At 37.6% G+C, this 18,907-nt stretch overlaps 1 protein-coding gene across 6 annotated transcripts in view; it reads left to right on the top strand.

Annotated features, from left to right (window-relative positions):
- Positions 1-18,907, top strand: part of SPTLC1 (serine palmitoyltransferase long chain base subunit 1) — a 55,370-nt gene that overhangs the window by 11,394 nt on the left and 25,069 nt on the right. For 3 of the 6 annotated variants that reach the window (XM_016160499.2, XM_016160498.2, XM_036218259.1), the window contains exons 4-6: positions 3,252-3,345; positions 3,895-3,967; positions 11,778-11,910. In XM_016160499.2, coding sequence (XP_016015985.1) covers positions 3,252-3,345; positions 3,895-3,967; positions 11,778-11,910 — 300 coding nt within the window. Of the gene's footprint in view, positions 1-3,251; positions 3,346-3,894; positions 3,968-11,777; positions 11,911-12,921; positions 15,278-18,907 lie in introns of those variants that run through there. The other 3 variants (XM_036218257.1, XM_036218258.1, XM_036218260.1) reach the window with 2 other exon arrangements.

Raw genomic sequence — 18,907 nt, 5'->3', positions numbered from 1 at the left:
ACTGGGGCGGGGCGGGGGAAGGGATCATCATTGCCTGTGCACCAATAACCTTGGTCATGGTTGTGCTTACTTCCAGAACTTCAGTTGTGTTATGTACACTGGTATTTAAATCCGCCGATGGCAAGAGAAATGGCTAGACAACTCTGAACAGGTGAACACAGGCTGCTGTGACTAAGGCTTTGAGCATCCCTTTGTCAAATTTTTGCTTACTTCGAATAAGAATAGCTTACTTTTTTTTTTTTTGATTATCAGATATATTGCGGTGACATTGTTAATAAAACTATATAGGTTTCAAGTGTACAATTGTATATTATATCATCTGTATATTTCATTGTGTGATCACCACCCAAAAGCAAACCTTCCATCACTGTATATTTGACCCTTTACCCTTATCTACCTCCCTTTCCCTCTGGTAACTACTAAACTATTGTCTGCGTCTACAAGTTTTCATTTATTTGTTATCTTTTTAGAAACCTGATTCCATTGGCAAAAGATGGAAGTAGGAGTTTAGTACAATAGGAAAGTTCCAGCATTAAACATTAGAAAATGGGTGACACTAACTTGTCAGGTAATCTCATGGATGATAGTGGAGCATCCTGCTAAGTAATGCGGGATATTTGATGGCAAGTAGCAGAATGTTGTATGAATATCCACGGTATACATGACTTAGTAGAGGAGAACAGATGGTCAGAACTGGGGTAAAGTGGTTAGTAATGGCTTGACTGATTTATCTTGCTTATATTTTCCTTTTCATAAGTACAAAAGAGTGTAACAAGAATCTGTGCCTAAGAATACCTAGTAGATGTTTTCATTAAATATAAACTAAAAAATTCTAAATGGCAAGTAAACATCACTACTTTTTAATTGGCAGTGTTTTTCTTCCTTAGTTGCAGACAAAATACAGTTTATGCCTTCCTAGATTCAATGAAATACAGTAAATATCTTCATCACCCATCTGTTAACTTTGTCTGAGGTATCTTCGTTGAACCAGAATTCTTAATTTCGACTTGGTCAGATTCATCCATTTTGGCCTCATGATTTGTGTGTTTTAAGACTTGTTTTAGAGATCATTTCCTACTCCAAGTTCACAAAGACATTCTTCTACATTTTCTTCTATTATCTTTTCCAGATGTCTTTTAGGTTTTTAATATGTTTGGAATTCACCTTTGTACATAGTTATGCAGCTTTAATTCTCTTCATAGAGAAAAATCTATGTATAACTTAGTGGTTTGTGGGGTAACTGCTGTCATTTGCCAAGTATTTATGTATAAACAGTTTTCTTGAATACTAGATTCTTTCATTGGTCTGGTTGTCTATTTTTGCACCAGTTTTAAACCTGATGTTAACAGAGATCTGTAATACTTGTTTCTTTCTGGTAAAGCACCATCCTCCCTATTTCTAAGTACACTTACCATTCATGAACCTTTATTCATCCAAACAATTAATGACTCTCACTAATAATAAGGTTATGGGTTTTGATTGGAAAGGGTTTTGTTTTCCCTCTTTCTAGTCCTTTGAGACCTTGCTTGTGGAGATGTCTTTTTAGATCGGTTTTATTTGCTTCTGCGAGGTAATCCTGAAAAGGTCTTATGCTCCAGGATTTCTGTATTAGGAGCCTGCATTGGGCACAGTTGTGAGCCTTTAATTTCTCACTGGAAACAGTTTTCCTTCCCTGTTCCAAGTGCTGGACAGAAATCAGATCTGGACATCCCTGTGTCATGCTGCCTCTTGAATGTGGTGCAGAGGCTTTCGGTGTGTTTACTCTTGATAATTTGATTTCTCTCTGAGTACAGTTTTTGTAAAATGGCCTCAACTTTCACAGCAGCAACCATTACTACAGGCTTGTCTACATAGGTGGTTTTTTTTTTTTTTTTCATCTTTTTGTGAGTGCCAGAACCTCCACACCAGGGAGGACTTGAGAAATTTAACGAAGCCTTGAGCATTAGGAAGCTAAATGATGCAATGGATTCATAATCACAGTGGGTGATTTGAAAGAGAAGACACCCTTGAAGCCATATTTAAAGAGCACCTCTATGGGACAGGCACTTTTATAATGACAATTACCTTGAGAGAAAGGTTCTCTCCTCATTCTGTAGATGAAGAAACTGAGGCTCACGGAGGCCAGGTAATGTCCCAAAGTCTCTGAAGCCATCAGTAGCAATAATGCAGATGAGATCTGTCTGACTGACTGCAACCTGTGTTCTTTTCAGTGAGTCCTCTTGGCTTTTATGAGTTTATCGGCTTTTGTGAATTTGCTTCAAGTTGTCATTCATTCCCTTCTCTAGTTTTCCTGGATCTTGTTACTTTTCTCATAGAAAACCAGTTCTGTTAAAACATACCAGTGAGAGCAGTTTCTGTTTTTCCTGGCTGCAGTGCATTTTACAGAGCAGCCCAGTATGCAGACCAGTGCAGATGCATCATAAGTTCCTGGCCACAGCCCTTTCTCTTCCTCTGTGCGGTGCATTGTGACATTTCCATTCCATTCCAAGGGTTTTCTTTAGTTAAAATAGGCTGGTTGTGACTGAATAAATTGGTCTCACAGCCCTTTAATAAATAGCTCATAGACCTGTGTTTTTGAAGCATGGCCTGGAGCTGTAGTGTTTGTCAGCAAAAGACTTGACAAATTGTCTCCTCGAGAGCCCACCTCCTGCCCCAGCCATACTCAGATCCATGCTCCTGATTCCTTTAAAAACTTTCTTTTTTGAGGTATAGGCTAGGGATTCCTCCTAATCGTATGCCAGCATTAACTTAAGAAATTGGGCACTTGTCCCACTTACTCTTTTCGTGGCTTCCTACAGATAAATTTATTTGTAAATGACTTAACTGTAAGATCATAATTTGTTCTGCCTGTTCTTACCTTTGATCTTGGTCTTTTTTATACTTTCCTCTCTTTTTATCTTATCCCAGAATTTTTCTGAGGTACTTTATTTAGCTGTTCTTTCTTAAGTGAATTTAAAATCAAAACAAAGATTTGCCATCCATCCATCTTAAAATTCAAGCTCACTTTTTAATGTAAGTAGTATAGGGTAGCCTATTAAGAATGGAATTAATGACAGGGTATCTGATGTTTAATATACTATTGTCTAATTTTACTTTTTAAAATAAAAAATTAAAGCGCTAAGAGACTGGTATGCAAATAGGGTAGAATGATAACACTTGTATATCCTGACTGCTACTAGGGTAATGTCATAGTGAGTGCGCTATAACATGAATACCTGCTGAAGTAAACCACTCTTGTCTCTTTTCCCCAGCCCTCCAAGCCACAACATCGTAGTGAATGGAAAAAAATGTATAAACTTTGCCTCATTTAATTTTCTTGGATTGTTGGATGACCCTAGGGTCAAGGTAAGCAGCATCTATGTTGAAGTGGACAGATAGCATGACAGACTTAAGAAACTGGACATCAAATCAAAGACAAATGCACAATATCAGAAAGGGCTCCATAAGTGTCTGCCGTTACTCTTTTCTAGAAGAACTGTGACCTGGATTTACACAGATGGTGGCAGGAATGTCTAATGAGGCTTAGTGTTTGTTGTACAAGCCAGACCTAGAGATAGTTGGAGATGTATTTAGGAAATTATTTCCTATTGGATTGTTGGCCAGTAAACATTTTTGAGGACAGACTATGTCTTCAAATACCAGAAACTACAAAGGCATTCAGTTAATCAGGTTTTGATACTAGAACTAATAGAACATTTCTGTGTCTTAGGTTATATCCCTAAACCTTTATGTTTGACTTTTCTTTACATCCTGTTGTTAGAATGTCATATTTCTGAGAAAGGAAGGAAAATGGTTGAGGGAGGGAGGCGTTATGTAGGTTAATGAATAGGAAATGTCAGTTTTGAACTCTTAAAGATAAATTATTAAAATCTAATTTTCTTTTCTTCCCCAAAGGCAGCAGCGTTGGCATCTCTAAAGAAGTACGGTGTGGGGACTTGTGGACCTAGAGGGTTTTATGGCACATTTGGTATGTTTTTGTTGTATATTTCAGACTGCTGCTTTCAAGAATTAAGATTCTATTCAATTTCAAAATTCTTTGGAAAGATAGCCTTATTTAGTTATGGTGTTAAGCTGGTGAGTGCTATTTCTTGCCTAATTTTCTCACGGAGGCCAGGTAATGTCCCCAAGTCTCTGAAGCCATCAGTAGCAATAGTGTGTACTTGGAACCATTGGTGGGAGGTGCATTGGTCTGAGGTTTAGTGACACCTGTGGAGAAGAGCTGTAGGTACATTAGGTGTGTAGCTCATAGGTCTAAGCCTGAGCTGCTACTGCATGTGCCCCAAGAGGCAAGGTGTGAGGAGATACAGTTTGTTTCTGTTGTGCATGACAGTTGTAAGGGGAAGGGTCCAGTTGTGGGCAGCTCTGCCCTTCATAGTTGTGTAGGAATCCTAATCTTCCCTGTCTCTTTGCTCCAGTGTGGAGGGTACCATCCTGGTTTGCGTGGCTGCCATGTAGGAAGTATATGGGGAACAGGAATGCAGGGCAGCAGTACCCTTTTAGGCGGGCAGGTGGCACTGCACATCACTGTGTCCTCATTACATTGGTGAGAATGTAGCCCAGGTCATGCCTCACTGTAAAGGAGGCAAGGAAATAGCTCTAGCTGGGCAGCCACCATATGCTAAGAAAAAAGGCAAGAAAAGATTGGGGGGCAGTAGACTCTGTAGGTCTTTTCCTTCTGGAATGAAGATGAAGGATCATTGATTTCCTTGTGTTCAGGTGACCCCAGGACAGGCTAACTAAATATTAGGATGAGTGTGTGATTTCAAACACTACAAACTCCCTGAGAGCTGTCAAAGATGACCCTGGCATTTTGTGGTTATGTTTATTAAATGCATATTGTTACTTGGGTCTGAAAATTTCGAAAATGTTAAGTAACTGTTAAATGAATATATTACTGGAAATAACATTCTGACTTACAAAATGTAAGAGTCATAGTGTGGGGAAGGTAGAACTTCTTTACTAATTTCTACCTCTGGGTCTTTGCGTGTGTGTTTTTTTTTTTCACTTTAACAGTTAAGATGTTTTTATTTAAGGGAGCACCTTTCTTTATTCCTTAGCTAGCTTGATGGTTAAATTATTTATATTAGAAACAGGTGACCAGAGTTAGTGTAGAAGAATCCTACAGCTGGAAAGGGTCTTAAAAAATCTTGTATTCCAGCATCCCAATTATTCATAAGAGGAATAGAAACCCCAGAGAGGTTAAGTGACTGCTGCACAGTCACACAGCTCATTAACTTCGGCCCTAAAACTAGAAACCAAGTTATGCTGACTGTCAGTATTAATGGCAAGATCAAAGACTTAAATGAGCTCAGCTCAGTCTCCCTTTTTTCTCTAGCCTAGTGCAAACATGGGTTGATTTCTTGGTTTTGATCCATAGGGAATGATTTTCTTGAAAAGTATTAGAAAACTAGAAACAGCATTTCTTATGAGGGAGGTTGTTGTAATCTGATCAACAAGGCTTTCTTTCTATGATCTGCTTGCTGGGCTAAAGTAGTTACTTTCCTAAAAGCCTCTCTTTTTAAAGTAGATTTTATTTGTGTGTGTGGCCTTGGCCCCTGCTTGAGAGTTAATCTGAGATGACAGATAAAAGATTTATTGCTAAATCAAGTCATAAAAAACAAATGTTTTAAATCTTCAAGACCAGTTTTCCAAGGCCGTAGAAGTGCATTGCTAGGATAGCCCAGTCAGCTTTCCATTTGGATCACCTGAAATTTAGTATGTATAATAGGGTGCTTTGTGCTTCCAAATGTGGGGTATTTAGATGAATGGTTTTAAAATTAATTTTCTTGATTGAATAATTCAGGCCATATTAACTTCAAAGGTATATAGAGATAGTAAAAAGTCTTTCCTTTCTTATCACCATCCCACCCCGCAAAACCATAGCTACTATATCAATCAGTAGTTTGTCAGTTCTAACAGAGACTTTTTTTTTTAGAATATACAAATCACTTCCATACATATATATATCCCACCATTTTTACAAAAATAGTAGTATACCACACACATGTTCTGTGTCTTGCTTTTGGATTGTTTAAAATTGGATTTGATTGTTCAGGTGTCTGAATGGACCACCAGAGGCAGTAAAATGGGCACACTGTTATGTATCAGCTCCTCTGTAAACAACTTTATTGGTCACTGAGTCATATTTATTATAACTGTGGCTGAAGCTTCAGACTGGCATCTGGCAAAGGTTGAAGATTACTTTGTAGCATTTTCTTAACAAGACACTAAACCTATAGTTTATAGTCATGTATAATGTTTTCCTAGCACATTGTCCTTTGGATAAACTTGTCTTAATCCTTAATAGTTGCCCATATTGTCATCTTTTTTCTTTCTTTGGATGTATATTGTCCATATATTTCCTTTTCCGTTTTCTAACAAGATATTTTCTATGTTTGTCCTATTCTGGAAGAAATCAGTTTAATTATCTTAAGTTATATTAAATTACCTTGAAATTTCAGTGTTAGATAAGATCAGAGAAGCTACTCCAGGTCAGTACAGCTAAATTTTAAATCCCTAAGATACCCTGTACAATTAACTTATCCTAAATGTTTAGGATTCTTTTGCCCTTTGCACTGAGCAGTAAAGCAGACTTGAGGGCTCCTTTCCTCTCATTGGTAGTTGCTGTGTATTCATGAGGCCTAGAGTCTCTTTCCATGGATCCTCAAAAGGTTGCTTTTAATTTTGTCTTTTCTTTTTTTCCTGGAAGTATCACATTCAGGCATCTGTTTTCAAAGACGAAAATATTCTCTCTCTCAGCTCTTTTTCAGATAATGAATGTAAATTACTTGTTATTAAAACTTTTTTTATTTCACAGTAACATATTAGATGTTATTAGTTGATTAATACAGAAAAAGGAAAATCAAATAACGGTTGAGTTTCTTAGGCTACAATTTCTGCCTCCTAAAGACCTGGCAGGTAGAACTAAACAAGTTCTTATGGTAGTCTTGTAAGGACTATATGATCAGAAGTTTTTCCACCTTCCCATTTTATTGTTTTAATGTGTATTTTAGAACTGAGCAAGTAAGTGGTTTTATCAGATTGTGGAGCCTTCCTTTCCTGTAAGGCTAATGGGGTCCCAGTGCGCTTTGATAGTTGCTCTTGTTGAGAATGTCTTTATTTGTTTTCTTTATAATTCATACAAATCTCATTTAGCTGTGGTTTATTGCCAGTGCCCAGAATCTGCTCTGCATATGTAATGCCTACTTGGCTCTTTAGTCTTAAACTAGGTCAAAGACAATTAATGGCAGGGTTTCATAGTAAGAGAGAATGGTATTGAATTGTGTTCTGAAGCCAGCAGTAAATAATTGTTCATTTGTTTATTTTTAAACATTTTTTTCTTTGTTCTAGAGTACTCAACGAAACCATGACTGCATGTTTTAGTAGGAAGAACATTGGGTCATGAAATTCCTAGATCTGCCTTTTCTTACTGTCAGTCATGCTAGTGTAGTTTGCACAGTGTAGGAGGGGAACACTCCATGTTTGCACAACTTAGAACGTTTTGGTAAAAATCGTGTAAGATACTACATGTGAAAACATCTTGAGAAACATTCAGCACTGTATTTATGTTCTAATGAGTGCATAAGTGATAATACTTGTACTTTTAGGAGGAATTACCCAAGTCTCAAGGGATTTAAAAAACTAACAGTATATAACCCAAAAATATGAAAGCCTTAAGAGAAAACATAGTTGGTTTATTCTAAAGTTGATGTTTCCTGTTATCAGATATTATATAATATAAATGGGAAACTGAACACGTAACTTTAATATAAGATAGTCCTTAACTATCCAGGATCTGGATAAATTAATTAGAAGTTAGTGTAACTTTTTCCCTTTTAAAAGAAAATTCTAGAATTTTGCTTCATATTTCTAGAATTGTAATTGTAATTCTAGAAATATGACTTAATTGAACAAATGCATAGCATATTGCATTTTCCACACCAGGCTTTGTTCTGAGTGTTTTATAAGCATTAACTCCAGCGGTTCTCAAAACAGCCCTTGAGTCAGGTACAACTATTACCCATTTGACAGAAGAAGGAGGCACAGAGCAGTTTCAGTCCTGTCCAGGATTCACACTTAATGATGAGAGAGCCCAAATCTGAAACCCCCATGATTGCCATGAGCAAGCCCTTTGCTGGGTACCAGGCACCATGTACTGACCCTACCCCCAGATCTTACTTTCTGGTGATAGAACAGGTTCTGAAAAGGGCAGCAAGTTCTGGGAGAAGATACAGAGGCTTTCTGGCCACCTCCCTTTGTGGCCTCTTCCCTACCATGTTTTCTTCTGGCAGTGAGTCAGAGAATGAGGTGCTCTACTCGCACTCCATGCAAAGCTATGGCACCAGTCAGTGAAGTGGATCACACACACACAAGACAGACATTAGAAGTTGGAGGACATACCCTGGCAGTTTTCCTGTTTGCTGCCTCCCCATCCGTTGGGTCAAAAGTTCCTGCATTGTACACAGTAGCTATTATACATCAGGAGAAGTTAGACAGTTTATCCATGTTTACCTATGACCAAACCTGCTTTGTAAGGCTGACATCAGCTAAAACCCAGTGTCTTTAGATCAGAGGAGGGCAAGGTCAGTCTTTTTTTAAACTTTTAGGACTAGGTAAGAACCAGTAAGTACTTGATTTATTATATAGAAATTCTTCTTACCACTTTATGGCAATGACATAAAAATGGTTGTAAGTATTCCTAACATACAATTTTTATAAACCGGATAACTAACTCTGAGGCTCCAAAACATAGCCAACTTTTGTTTTACTATCTCATCACTAATCAAGGGAAAGAGTCCTTTAGAGCTAAGTTTACCAAATGATTTAAAACCTCTTTTGTAGTTAGCAAAAGTAGTTTACATCCAAAGCATGTTTTTCTTTATGAAATAGATACATTGAATGAAAGTAATGCACTGTAGCTGAATTGTGAAGATTTGGGGTAGATAGTCCAGTTTAGAGGCAGCATTGTAATTTGAAGGAGGCCTTCCACAGGGGACCTGCCTTTATGTCTGATTGGAAGTGAGAGATGGCAGGTGGTGGAGACCTGTCTGTAGGGAGACACCCAAAGAGCACTAAGGAGAAGGAAGAGGAAGACATGCCTGAGTCAGCTGCATGGGAAGTGACTGTTTTCTAGTGCTTTGCTGTTTCCTAATTCTTGCCAGATTTTTTCTGAAACCTTCCACTGGCAGCATCTGTCATAGAAAGGCAAGCAGTCAGGTGCTCAGATCTGGTGGTGTTGATGTCACAGACATGATGCTTGAAGAGCTAAGTGCCCCTTTGGTACCATTTTGATCAATTGGATACATTCTTTTCTGTTGTAAAAACCCCATTTTTATTTAGTGTTGATATAATGAAAATGTCAGTTCTATAAAATGACTATAACCAATTAGTAATGGAAATCAAATGATTTTTGTTTTTCTCTGTAATAGACTATGTTCATATACATATTTGAGCTTGCAAATGGGAAGAAACATACTTAGTTTTTTTATCATCATCTGATCAGAATGGGATAAATAGTTCATTTTCACAGTTCTATAACATTCTATAAGAAATCTGTAAATAAAGTGGGCTTCAGTTTCTGGATATTGCTTTTAAATTTTCTAATTCCTCACCGTATTTCTCTTGCTATCCAACTGGGATTTAGTTTAGACCATGTGTGTCTTCCCATCTCTTACACAGTAGCTGGCTCCCTCCCTCACCTTTGGTTCACCATTGAGTGTTCTCTGTCTTTGGTCAGAAATCACCGGATGTGTGGTGGTTCTGAGTGTGGAAGGGACAAAGTATTTCAGACCTGTCAGTTGAAGGCACGTTTCATCTTGTATCTGTTCTCTAGCCTAAAGTTCTCCATTGACAGCTGCTAAATACCTCTCTTAGCTATGTCACTTTGTCAAGTGTCAGAAACCCTGTATTTCTCCCTGTTCCAGTGCTTAATCAGAGTATGTCTTTATGTGATATTCACTAAATGTTTGATTAATAAATTAACTGAGAAGATTGTTGGATCCCCCTCATTTGACTACTTTTTTAAATTTAGTCCAACTTTTATAATTCTTAATTTCTCCTTTTACTAGTTAAAAAGCATCACAGTAGATTAGCTTGCCTCATAAATCAGTGAGTGGGTTTACAGATCTTAGACACTGTATTCAAATGTGTTATGAAGTTGTTTCTTTATTTGCTGTAACTGAACCGACCTTACTTAATTGTCCCTCCCTGGAAGGTGGTGAAAACTTTACCCTTGACAGTTAACCACATCCCTTACAGTGGAAACATTTAGTCCTTTCACAATAAAGTGTTATACCCAAATGGATTAAGTTGTCTCCTTGCTGTATCTCAGGTCTTCGAGTCTTGTCCGTCTCTCTGTTGTCATCAAGAATGCCTATGAGAGTCAGGGGCATACCTGTCCCTCTGGTGCAGGGAGGCGGAGGACCCTGCCTTCTCCCTGATCTCTGGAGTGAGGTGCCATTGCTCCCTAAAGGTAGGGCTGATGCTGTGGGTGGGGGTTCACCAGTCTCTTGGAGTGATGCCCCAACACATGGGACCTCAACAATGGGCCAGAGGGCTCTTGTCAGCCCATCAGCCATCTGTACCACCCCTCACTGGGGACAGTTGTTGGAGCCCCTGCCATTTCCTAGACTTCCAGGTTCTCAGTGGACATGACACACTGCCGCTCCCTCTTCCACAGCCTCAAAGGCTGCATTTATCACCTGTGACCTCTCTCGTTTTTGCCATGAAGCACCAATGCTGGAGGGGCCTGGCCGCATCCTTCCTTATTAGCTTGAGTTCTCCTTGCGCAGGGCATGTGGTAAAACTCTGATCTAGTTCTCCTGGCTTGGGTCCCGCCGTAGTAAAAAAGCTAAAGGAAGTTTTAAAAACCTTTTTTTTCTCCTGGATAATGCCTCATTTAGAGGCTGCTTTGAAGTTTTCAGGTTCAAAGCCAGTCAGTGCAGTTTATTCTAGACATCACTGGTCCCTCCATCCTAGGACATGAAACCTCATGACTCAGCCTGGGAAGGTGAAAGGCTATAAGGAACCATGATATAAGAGAGAAAAAATTACCAATTTAACAATTACTGTTTATTCTCATTATTACATCAGTGTTTTTCTTAAACTGCTTTTAAAAGAAGACCATATTTCTTTTTGTACTGAAAATTTAAATTCTCCAGAACATTTAAAAAGGAATTCAGACCGAAACTCAGTCCTGCAGAGTGATGGCAGGTGCTACAACTAAGTACTGACACCAGCTGTTAGAGGAACAACCACCACTCCTGAAATTCTTTTTAAATGAACTACTTTTCTTTATTCTTTCTTTTCCTATTAAAAGTTGGTTGACAGTTGTCTTAGTGCCTGGTTTAGTGCCTTCTGCTAAAATGCAAAATTGTATTAGTAATTTATGTTGTAGTTTGGTAAAATACTGTTGCTGTCAGCTGAGGGCCTTTAAAGCAGATAAAATGGTTGTTTGAGGGACTTCCAAGCAGGTAAAGTCACTGGGCCTTGAGTTCTTAGTCTAGGGTAATATCAGAGCAATACCCTGATTTGAAACTGTTATAGTAGTAACATTGTATGGATAAATGAGGAGTAGCTGATTCGATTCACAAATTTTAGGAATAGTATTGGCCCAGAATTCTCTTAATAGATCTTAAATTATTTATAACTTAAAAATAATTACATTTTGGCCATAAGGTGACAGTACTGCTAACTATACTGCTTATTTTCTTTATTCTTTAGCTGAAGAAAAAAATTATAAGACAGTTTAACCATTTAACTTTTTATTATTGAAACAGATGTGCACTTGGATTTGGAAGACAGACTAGCAAAATTTATGAAGACAGAAGAAGCCATTCTCTACTCATATGGATTTGCCACCATAGCCAGTGCTATTCCTGCTTACTCTAAGAGAGGGGACATTGTATTTGTGTAAGTAACCTTTACCTACAGTTCTAATCAAAATTCTATTGGAAATATATTGATCCGCCTAGAAAATTCCTTTACTAGAGGTTATCTGTCTGAAATAATATTGATGTTTTGTTTTTAAAGAAATATGTAGTCACCCCGGCCAAGTAGTTCTACAGAATTTTTGAAACTGTCACTAGAAGAATGCCTGAAGTTGTCGGTGCTCAGTTATCTTTCATTACGATTTTATTTATTGATATTAAGAAGGCCAGACTTTCCCAGGATGAGAACAACCATCTGTCTTCTTTATGCAGCTCTGTAACAGTGTGGTATCCTTGTGAATTTGTATTCACAACCCACTCACACTACCTGGCAGAGTCACTCCACTTTTCAGCACCTCTACCCTAACTCCTAGTCTCTGCTGGTCTTGTTTTATGGCTTGTTAAGAACATAGAAGCCATGAGTTTGGGACATCTTCAACTTCTTATGAGTACATCTACATGCTTACATTAATGTGCACTGGCTGGATGGTGTTGCCATTTGCTGGAGGGGAAGAGCAGAGAGGAGCAGGGTGTGGGCTAGTGTAGCCCAGTAACTGATTACACCTGTCAGAAGCGCCTGTCTCTAGTTCAGGCCTCTGTTACCTTTTGAGTGGACTATTAAATGACTTTTACTTTTTCCATTTACTTTTGCTGCTTCTTTCCCTTTTTAACACCATTGCTAGAATAACCATTTTTGAAAAATGCAAAATGTCACATTCCATTTAAGAGCTTCCATTGTTCCTAGAATAAGGATCCAAATCTTTAGTATGCTTTTGTGTGCCTCTTATGTATTCTAAAGTACCTTTGCAGGCTCGTTTCTTTTACCATTTTCCCTCAGAGGGTCACGTTGTAGCCTCATGAGCTTAATATGCTAGTTTCCTCCTGCTTTAGGGCCTTTGCGCATGCTAGTCCCTATTCCTAGAATATTGTTCCTCGTCTCTTCTACTTAATTCTTGCTTATCCTGCTCACCCTGCACATATATCACCTCTGCAGGAAAGCCTTCCCCAACCTCTCAGACCAGATCAAGATCCCCCTGCTGCATGTGGAGATCTTACAGCCAGAGGAGTATGGTATCATTGTGAATCCTTGACCACGTGGGCACTCACACTGCCTATCAAAGTCCCTGTGCTTCTCATACCTTCCTTTACTCACATGTGTGCACACGCAGGCACACATTCTCTGCTCTCTGCCCATCTTTCCTCAGAATCACTGTATTCTTCTATAGCACTTTCAACAGTTTATACTAGTTCATTGCCAAGGATAACATTTGCCATTTAATAGTGCTTAGTAAAATACCAGTTGAAAAAATGAATTCAGGGAGGCTGGAGCTCAAAAGAGGGGTCCAAGTGAGTGATTGTACTTCAGGTTTTGGCTTGCCTCAGCCCTTGCAGCCTTTTACTGTTTCTCTCTCACTGTTGGAACTCCTGTTAGTGCAGTAAGCTCAAGCACATGCTGCAACACTGGCTCTGCCTGGGGACTTCACAGTACCTGTGGCCTGTTCTTGCCCATCCCCCTGCAACAACCTGGGAGCACTCCAGCACCTACCCTGTAGTAGTGCTTCTTGATATGACCACAAAAATGAGTATTTTTATTAATTTTTTGCACCTAGTTCAAAAATCAAATAATAAAACATCACAAACTTGAGAGCGGCTGAGTTAAACATTGTTTCTGGATTTTTAGTAAAAGCATAATTACAAGTATAATGTCATCCAGTATCAAACCTAAGCCAAATTCACTTCCAAATGTTATACCCAGTATCTTAGAACTTCAGTTTCTAGTGAGTCAATAGACAACTTAATTATTCTCTTATACAGGATTTTTAATAGTCCGCTTGAAATTCAGTTGAAAGCAGGAACATTACAGGTAAAAATGGCAATAGTAAATTGCTTGAGAAATCGTTTTTGATAAAGGCATAGACAAAAGGTTCTATGCTTCATTTTCTTTCGTTTTGGTAAACAGATAATGCTTTGCCAGTAGTAGATCTCAGCACAGTGGTTGTTCATGTACTTAAGTTGGTCCCTGTTACTTTTCTAAGTCTATGCTCATATACCTTTTTTAATGCAACATTTTATATTGAGGTAATTATAGATTTACTACATTTCTAAGGAATAATACAGAGATTCTGTATGCCCTTTACATAGTCTCTCCTAGTGGTCACCTCTTGCAAAACTATAATACGGTTTCACAACTGGAATATTGACATTGATAAAGGCAAGATACAGAACATTTCCATCATCAGAAGGCTCTGTCATGCTGCCACTCCCATATCCCTCGCACCCTACCCACTCAATCCCTGGCAACTGCTAATCTGTTCTCCATTCCTATTGTTCCGTCATTTCAAGATTGTTGGGCAAGTGCAGTCAAACAGTAGGTAACATTTTGGGATAGGCTTTCTTTAGTCAGCATTAATTCTCTGGAGAGTCATTCAAGTTGTTATGTGGATGGAGACTTTCTTCCTTTAAATTGCTTAGTCATATGCTCCATGGTAGGGATGCATCACAGTTTGTTGAACCATTCACCTATTAAGGACATCTGAGTTGTTTCCAATTTGGGGCTTTTACAAATAAAGCTGCTATAAACATTCACATACAGGTTTTTCTGTGAACGTAAATTTTCATTGCTCTGGCATATGCCAAGGATTGTAGTTGTTAGGTCATATGGTATTACGTATTTGGTGTTTTAAGAAATTGCGAAACTGTTTGCCAGAGTGGCTGTGCCATTCTGCATTCCCATCGACAGCAGCTAAGTGATCTAGTTTCTCCACATCTTTAAGAGTATCCTTAAGTCATTCTCATAGTTGTGTAGAGATCTCATTGTGCTTTTAATTTACATTTCCCTGCTAACTAATGATGTTTCCTTTTTTTGGACTTTGTCTGGTTTTGGCGTCAGGATGATACTTCATGAAATCAATTGGAAGGTGTTCCCTCCTCTTCTATTTTCTAGAGAAAATGTATAAAATTGTTGCTAACTTTTTAAATGTTTGGTAGAGTTCCCCAGTAAAGTCAACCAGATCTGTGATTTATTTTTTGGAAGTATTTTACTTATAAATTTAATTTCCTTAGTACTTATAAGGCTATTCAAATTTGTGTCCATATCGAGAGAGTTGAGATTGTGTCTTTCAAGGAATTGGTCCATTTCTTTTAAGTTGTCAAATTCATATGTGTAGCATTCTTTGTAATATTCCCTTCTTATCCTTCTAATGTCTGCAGAGCCTACAGTGATATCCCATTTCATTTATAACTTGTAATTTATGTCTACTCTCCTTTTGTTAGTCTTGCTAAAGGTTTGTCAGTTTTGTTGATTTTTTCAGAGTCAACTCTTTGTTTTATTGATTTTTTTTTCCATTGCATTTTTGTTTCCAGTTCTCTTGATTTTTAGTATTATTTCCTGCCTTCTCATTTTCGGTTTATTTTGCTTTTCTTTTTCTAAGTTCTTGAGGTGGGGACCTAAATTATTGATTTGAGACTTTTCCTCTTTTCCAATGCATTAGGGCTGTGAATTTCACTCTTGTCATTGCTTTAGTTGTGTCCTGAAAATTTCGATTTATTCATTTTCATTTAGTTCATTGTATGTTACTTTTTTTAAAACCTTTTCTTGACCCATGGGTTATATAAAAGTGTATTTTTTAGTTTCCATGTATTTGGAGATTTCAAATTTTTTGCAATTTGTTTTATGGCTCATGATGTGGTCTGTCTTAAAATATGTTTTGAATGTTCTGCTTGCTGTTCAGTGAAGTATTCTATAAGTGACAATTGAAGCTTGTTGGTTGATGATGATGTTGAGTTCTTTTATATCCTTGCTGATTTTCTGTCTAGTAGTTATCTCGGTTGTGATTTTTCTGTTTGTCCTTTCACTTTTATCAGTTTTTGCTTCTCATCTTTTGCAGCTCTGCTATTTAGTGCATATTTAGGATAAGTCATCTTGGTTATTTGACCCTTGTAATTATCATTACATTATGTCTCTGGTAATTTTCTTTGTTCCAAAGTCTACTTTATCATATATTAACATAGGCAATTCTACTTTCCCTTGATGAATGTTTGCATAGTATATTTATTGTACATAATGTATATTGTGCATAACATACACACATGCAGCGTATGATTGGGTCATGTTTAATCCACTTTGCCAGTCTCTACCTTTAAACCATATATTTTGGCTGTTTATGTTTGCTGTAATCATTCATGATATGTGAGGGCTTAAATCTGCCATTTTATTTATTTGTTTTTTTCCTGCCTCTTTGTTGGTTAATTGATCATGTTTTAGAATTCTATTTTTATTTATACATAGTGTTTTTGAATGTTTCTCTTTGTATCATTTTTGTAATTGTTGCTCTAAATATTACATTATATATATATATAACTTCACATTCTGCTGATCATTTTACTAGTTCAAGTATAAAACCTTTACCTTCCTTTATATTTCTTTATTCTCCTTGTTTATAATGTAATTGTTTCAAGTACTTCCCGTATATACATTGAGAACCACATCAGACAGTATAATAATTTTTACTTTAACCATCCAAAATAATTTAGAAAACTCAAGAGGGAAGAAAAGCCTAGTGTGTTTGTCCATACTTTTTATGTAATGTCTTATCTTTCTTCCTGATATTCTAAGATTCTTTATTTTATTTTATGTATTTCTGTGTGAACTTCCTTTAGGGCAGGTCTGAATGACAGATTCTTAGTTTTCTTTCAACTGAGAATGTGTTGGATTCTTCTTCACTCCTAAAGGATATTTTTGCTGTTTATAGGAATGCTGGTTGACATTTCTTTCAGCATTCGAAATATATTATAACACCTTTTTTTCTGGTCTCCATGGTTTCTGATGAGAACTCTGCTGTCATTTAAATTATTTTTCTCTTACATGTAACGTGTCATTTTTCTTGGGCTGATTTCAAGATTTTTTTCTTTGTCATTCGTTTTCAGAAGTTTGACTATAATTGTTTTGGCATTTATGTGTCTGGGTTTACATTTATGAATTTCTCTCAGCTTCTTTAATCTGTAGGGTTAAGCCCCTTCTAAACTTGGGACACGTTTAGCCATTATTTCTTTGAGTACCTTTTTAGCCCCATCCTCTTTCTCTTCATTGCAACCCCTCTGACATGAGTGTTGCATCATCTGTTGTAGTTCCACATATCCCAGAGGCCCTGTTCTTTTCTTTCTAATCTATTTTCTCTGTGTGGTTCACATTGGCTAATTTGTATTATTACATATTTCAATTCAGTAGTTCTTTCTTCTATCTCCTCCATTCTGCTGCTGAGCCCATCCACCAATTTTTTTTGTTTGTTTTTCAGTTCTAATATCTCCATAAGAGTCTTCTTTATGTTTTCTATTTCTTTGCTGAGATTTTATGTTTTTCATTTGTTTTGAGTATGTTCATAATTGCTGATTGAAACTTTTTTTATTGACGTATAATCGATATATTCCATTATTTCAGGTGTACGTCATAGTGATTCGATATTTATATAATTTATGAAATAACCCCCACATAAGTTTAGTTACCATCTGTCACCATACTAAGTTATTACAATATTATTGCCATAGTTCCTGTGATGTATATCACATCTATATGACTTACTTAAATTTTTATAACTGCAAGTTTGTTCCTCCTAATCTGCTTCAGTACCTGCCCTTCCCCCACCACACCCCACTCTGGTAAACACCAGTTTGTTTCCCCTATTAGTCTGTCTTTGTTTTGATTTGTTTGTTTTTTTTAGATATCACATATTAGTGAAATCATACGGTATTTGTGTTTCTCTGTCTGACTTATTTCACTCAGCATGGTACCTTCTAGGTCCATCCATGTTGTTGGAAATGGCAAGATTATATTCTTTTTTTATGGCTGATAATACTCCATTGTATATATGTATCACATCATTTTTATCCATTTGTCTATCAATGGACACTTAGGTTGCTTCCATATCTTGGCTATTGTAAATAATGTTGCAGTGAATGTAGGGGTGCATATATCTCTTCCAATTAGTGTTTTCATTTTCTTCAGATGAATTCCCAGAAGCACAATTGCTATATCACTGAATGGTATGATAGTTCTATTTTTAATATTTTGAGGAAACATTTTTGTCACCTCAGTGTTGGTATTTGTTGATTATTTTCTTTCATTCTGTTTGATATCTTCTAGTTCTTAGTATGACAAATGATAGTTGATTGAAACCTGAACATTTTCATATTACGCTATTATAGTTGACGATTTATTTAAACCTACTGTTTTAATTGGCTTTCTCTGACACTCTTCCAATGGACAGGGGGGTACTGCTGCTGCCTCATTACTGCCAGGTGGAGATCCAAATCCAGGGTCTCCACTCAGGCTCTGTTGACACCAAGGTGAGGTGTTTTTATCTCCCACCTACTCTCCCCTGAGCCTCCTCTGACATAACCCATGCCAAGAGAGGGAGGGTGCCTCTCACTGCACGGGGCATGGAACTTGGAGCTCTCCACAGGGTGTCACTGACACTACAGCGGAGAGGGCCACTTATTACTGTCCAGCATGAATAAAAGTTTCAGCTCCCTTTTCCAACACCACCAGGGGGCAGGGTGTGTTGGGTGCCTTGTTGTAGCCTCACAAGAGTCGGAGTCTAGGTTCCTCCCCCACTCAGCCTTAGCTAGTATGGAAGGGATGTGGCTGCAGTAGAGCTGTTATTGCTTATTGGGATGCCCCATTACTTATCCCTTTAGCTACAGAGCACAGGTTTCTGTTAGAGCTTTTTTGGTCTGTGCCTATGGCATTTCCATGTGGCCAGCTTCATCAGCTTCGAGTCAGGAAAATTCAGAGAACCTATTTCATGTCATTTCTCAAGTCCCTAGCTGGCCTGCCTTTTTTTCTGCACTTTTCAGAGTTGTCTTCTATTTGTTTTACATGTAATACGGAGGGTTTTGTTGTACCTAATGAGAAAAGTAGGGAAAATGCATCTACTCCATCTTCCCAGAAGTAGAAATCTTGCATATACTTTTAAATAATACAG

The sequence above is a fragment of the Rousettus aegyptiacus genome, unplaced genomic scaffold, assembly GCF_014176215.1.
Source record: "Rousettus aegyptiacus isolate mRouAeg1 unplaced genomic scaffold, mRouAeg1.p scaffold_m13_p_3, whole genome shotgun sequence".
In the NCBI taxonomy this organism is placed as follows: domain Eukaryota; kingdom Metazoa; phylum Chordata; class Mammalia; order Chiroptera; family Pteropodidae; genus Rousettus; species Rousettus aegyptiacus.
Note: the sequence above shows the minus strand (reverse complement) of the source record. Positions and strands in the feature narration are given on the sequence as shown.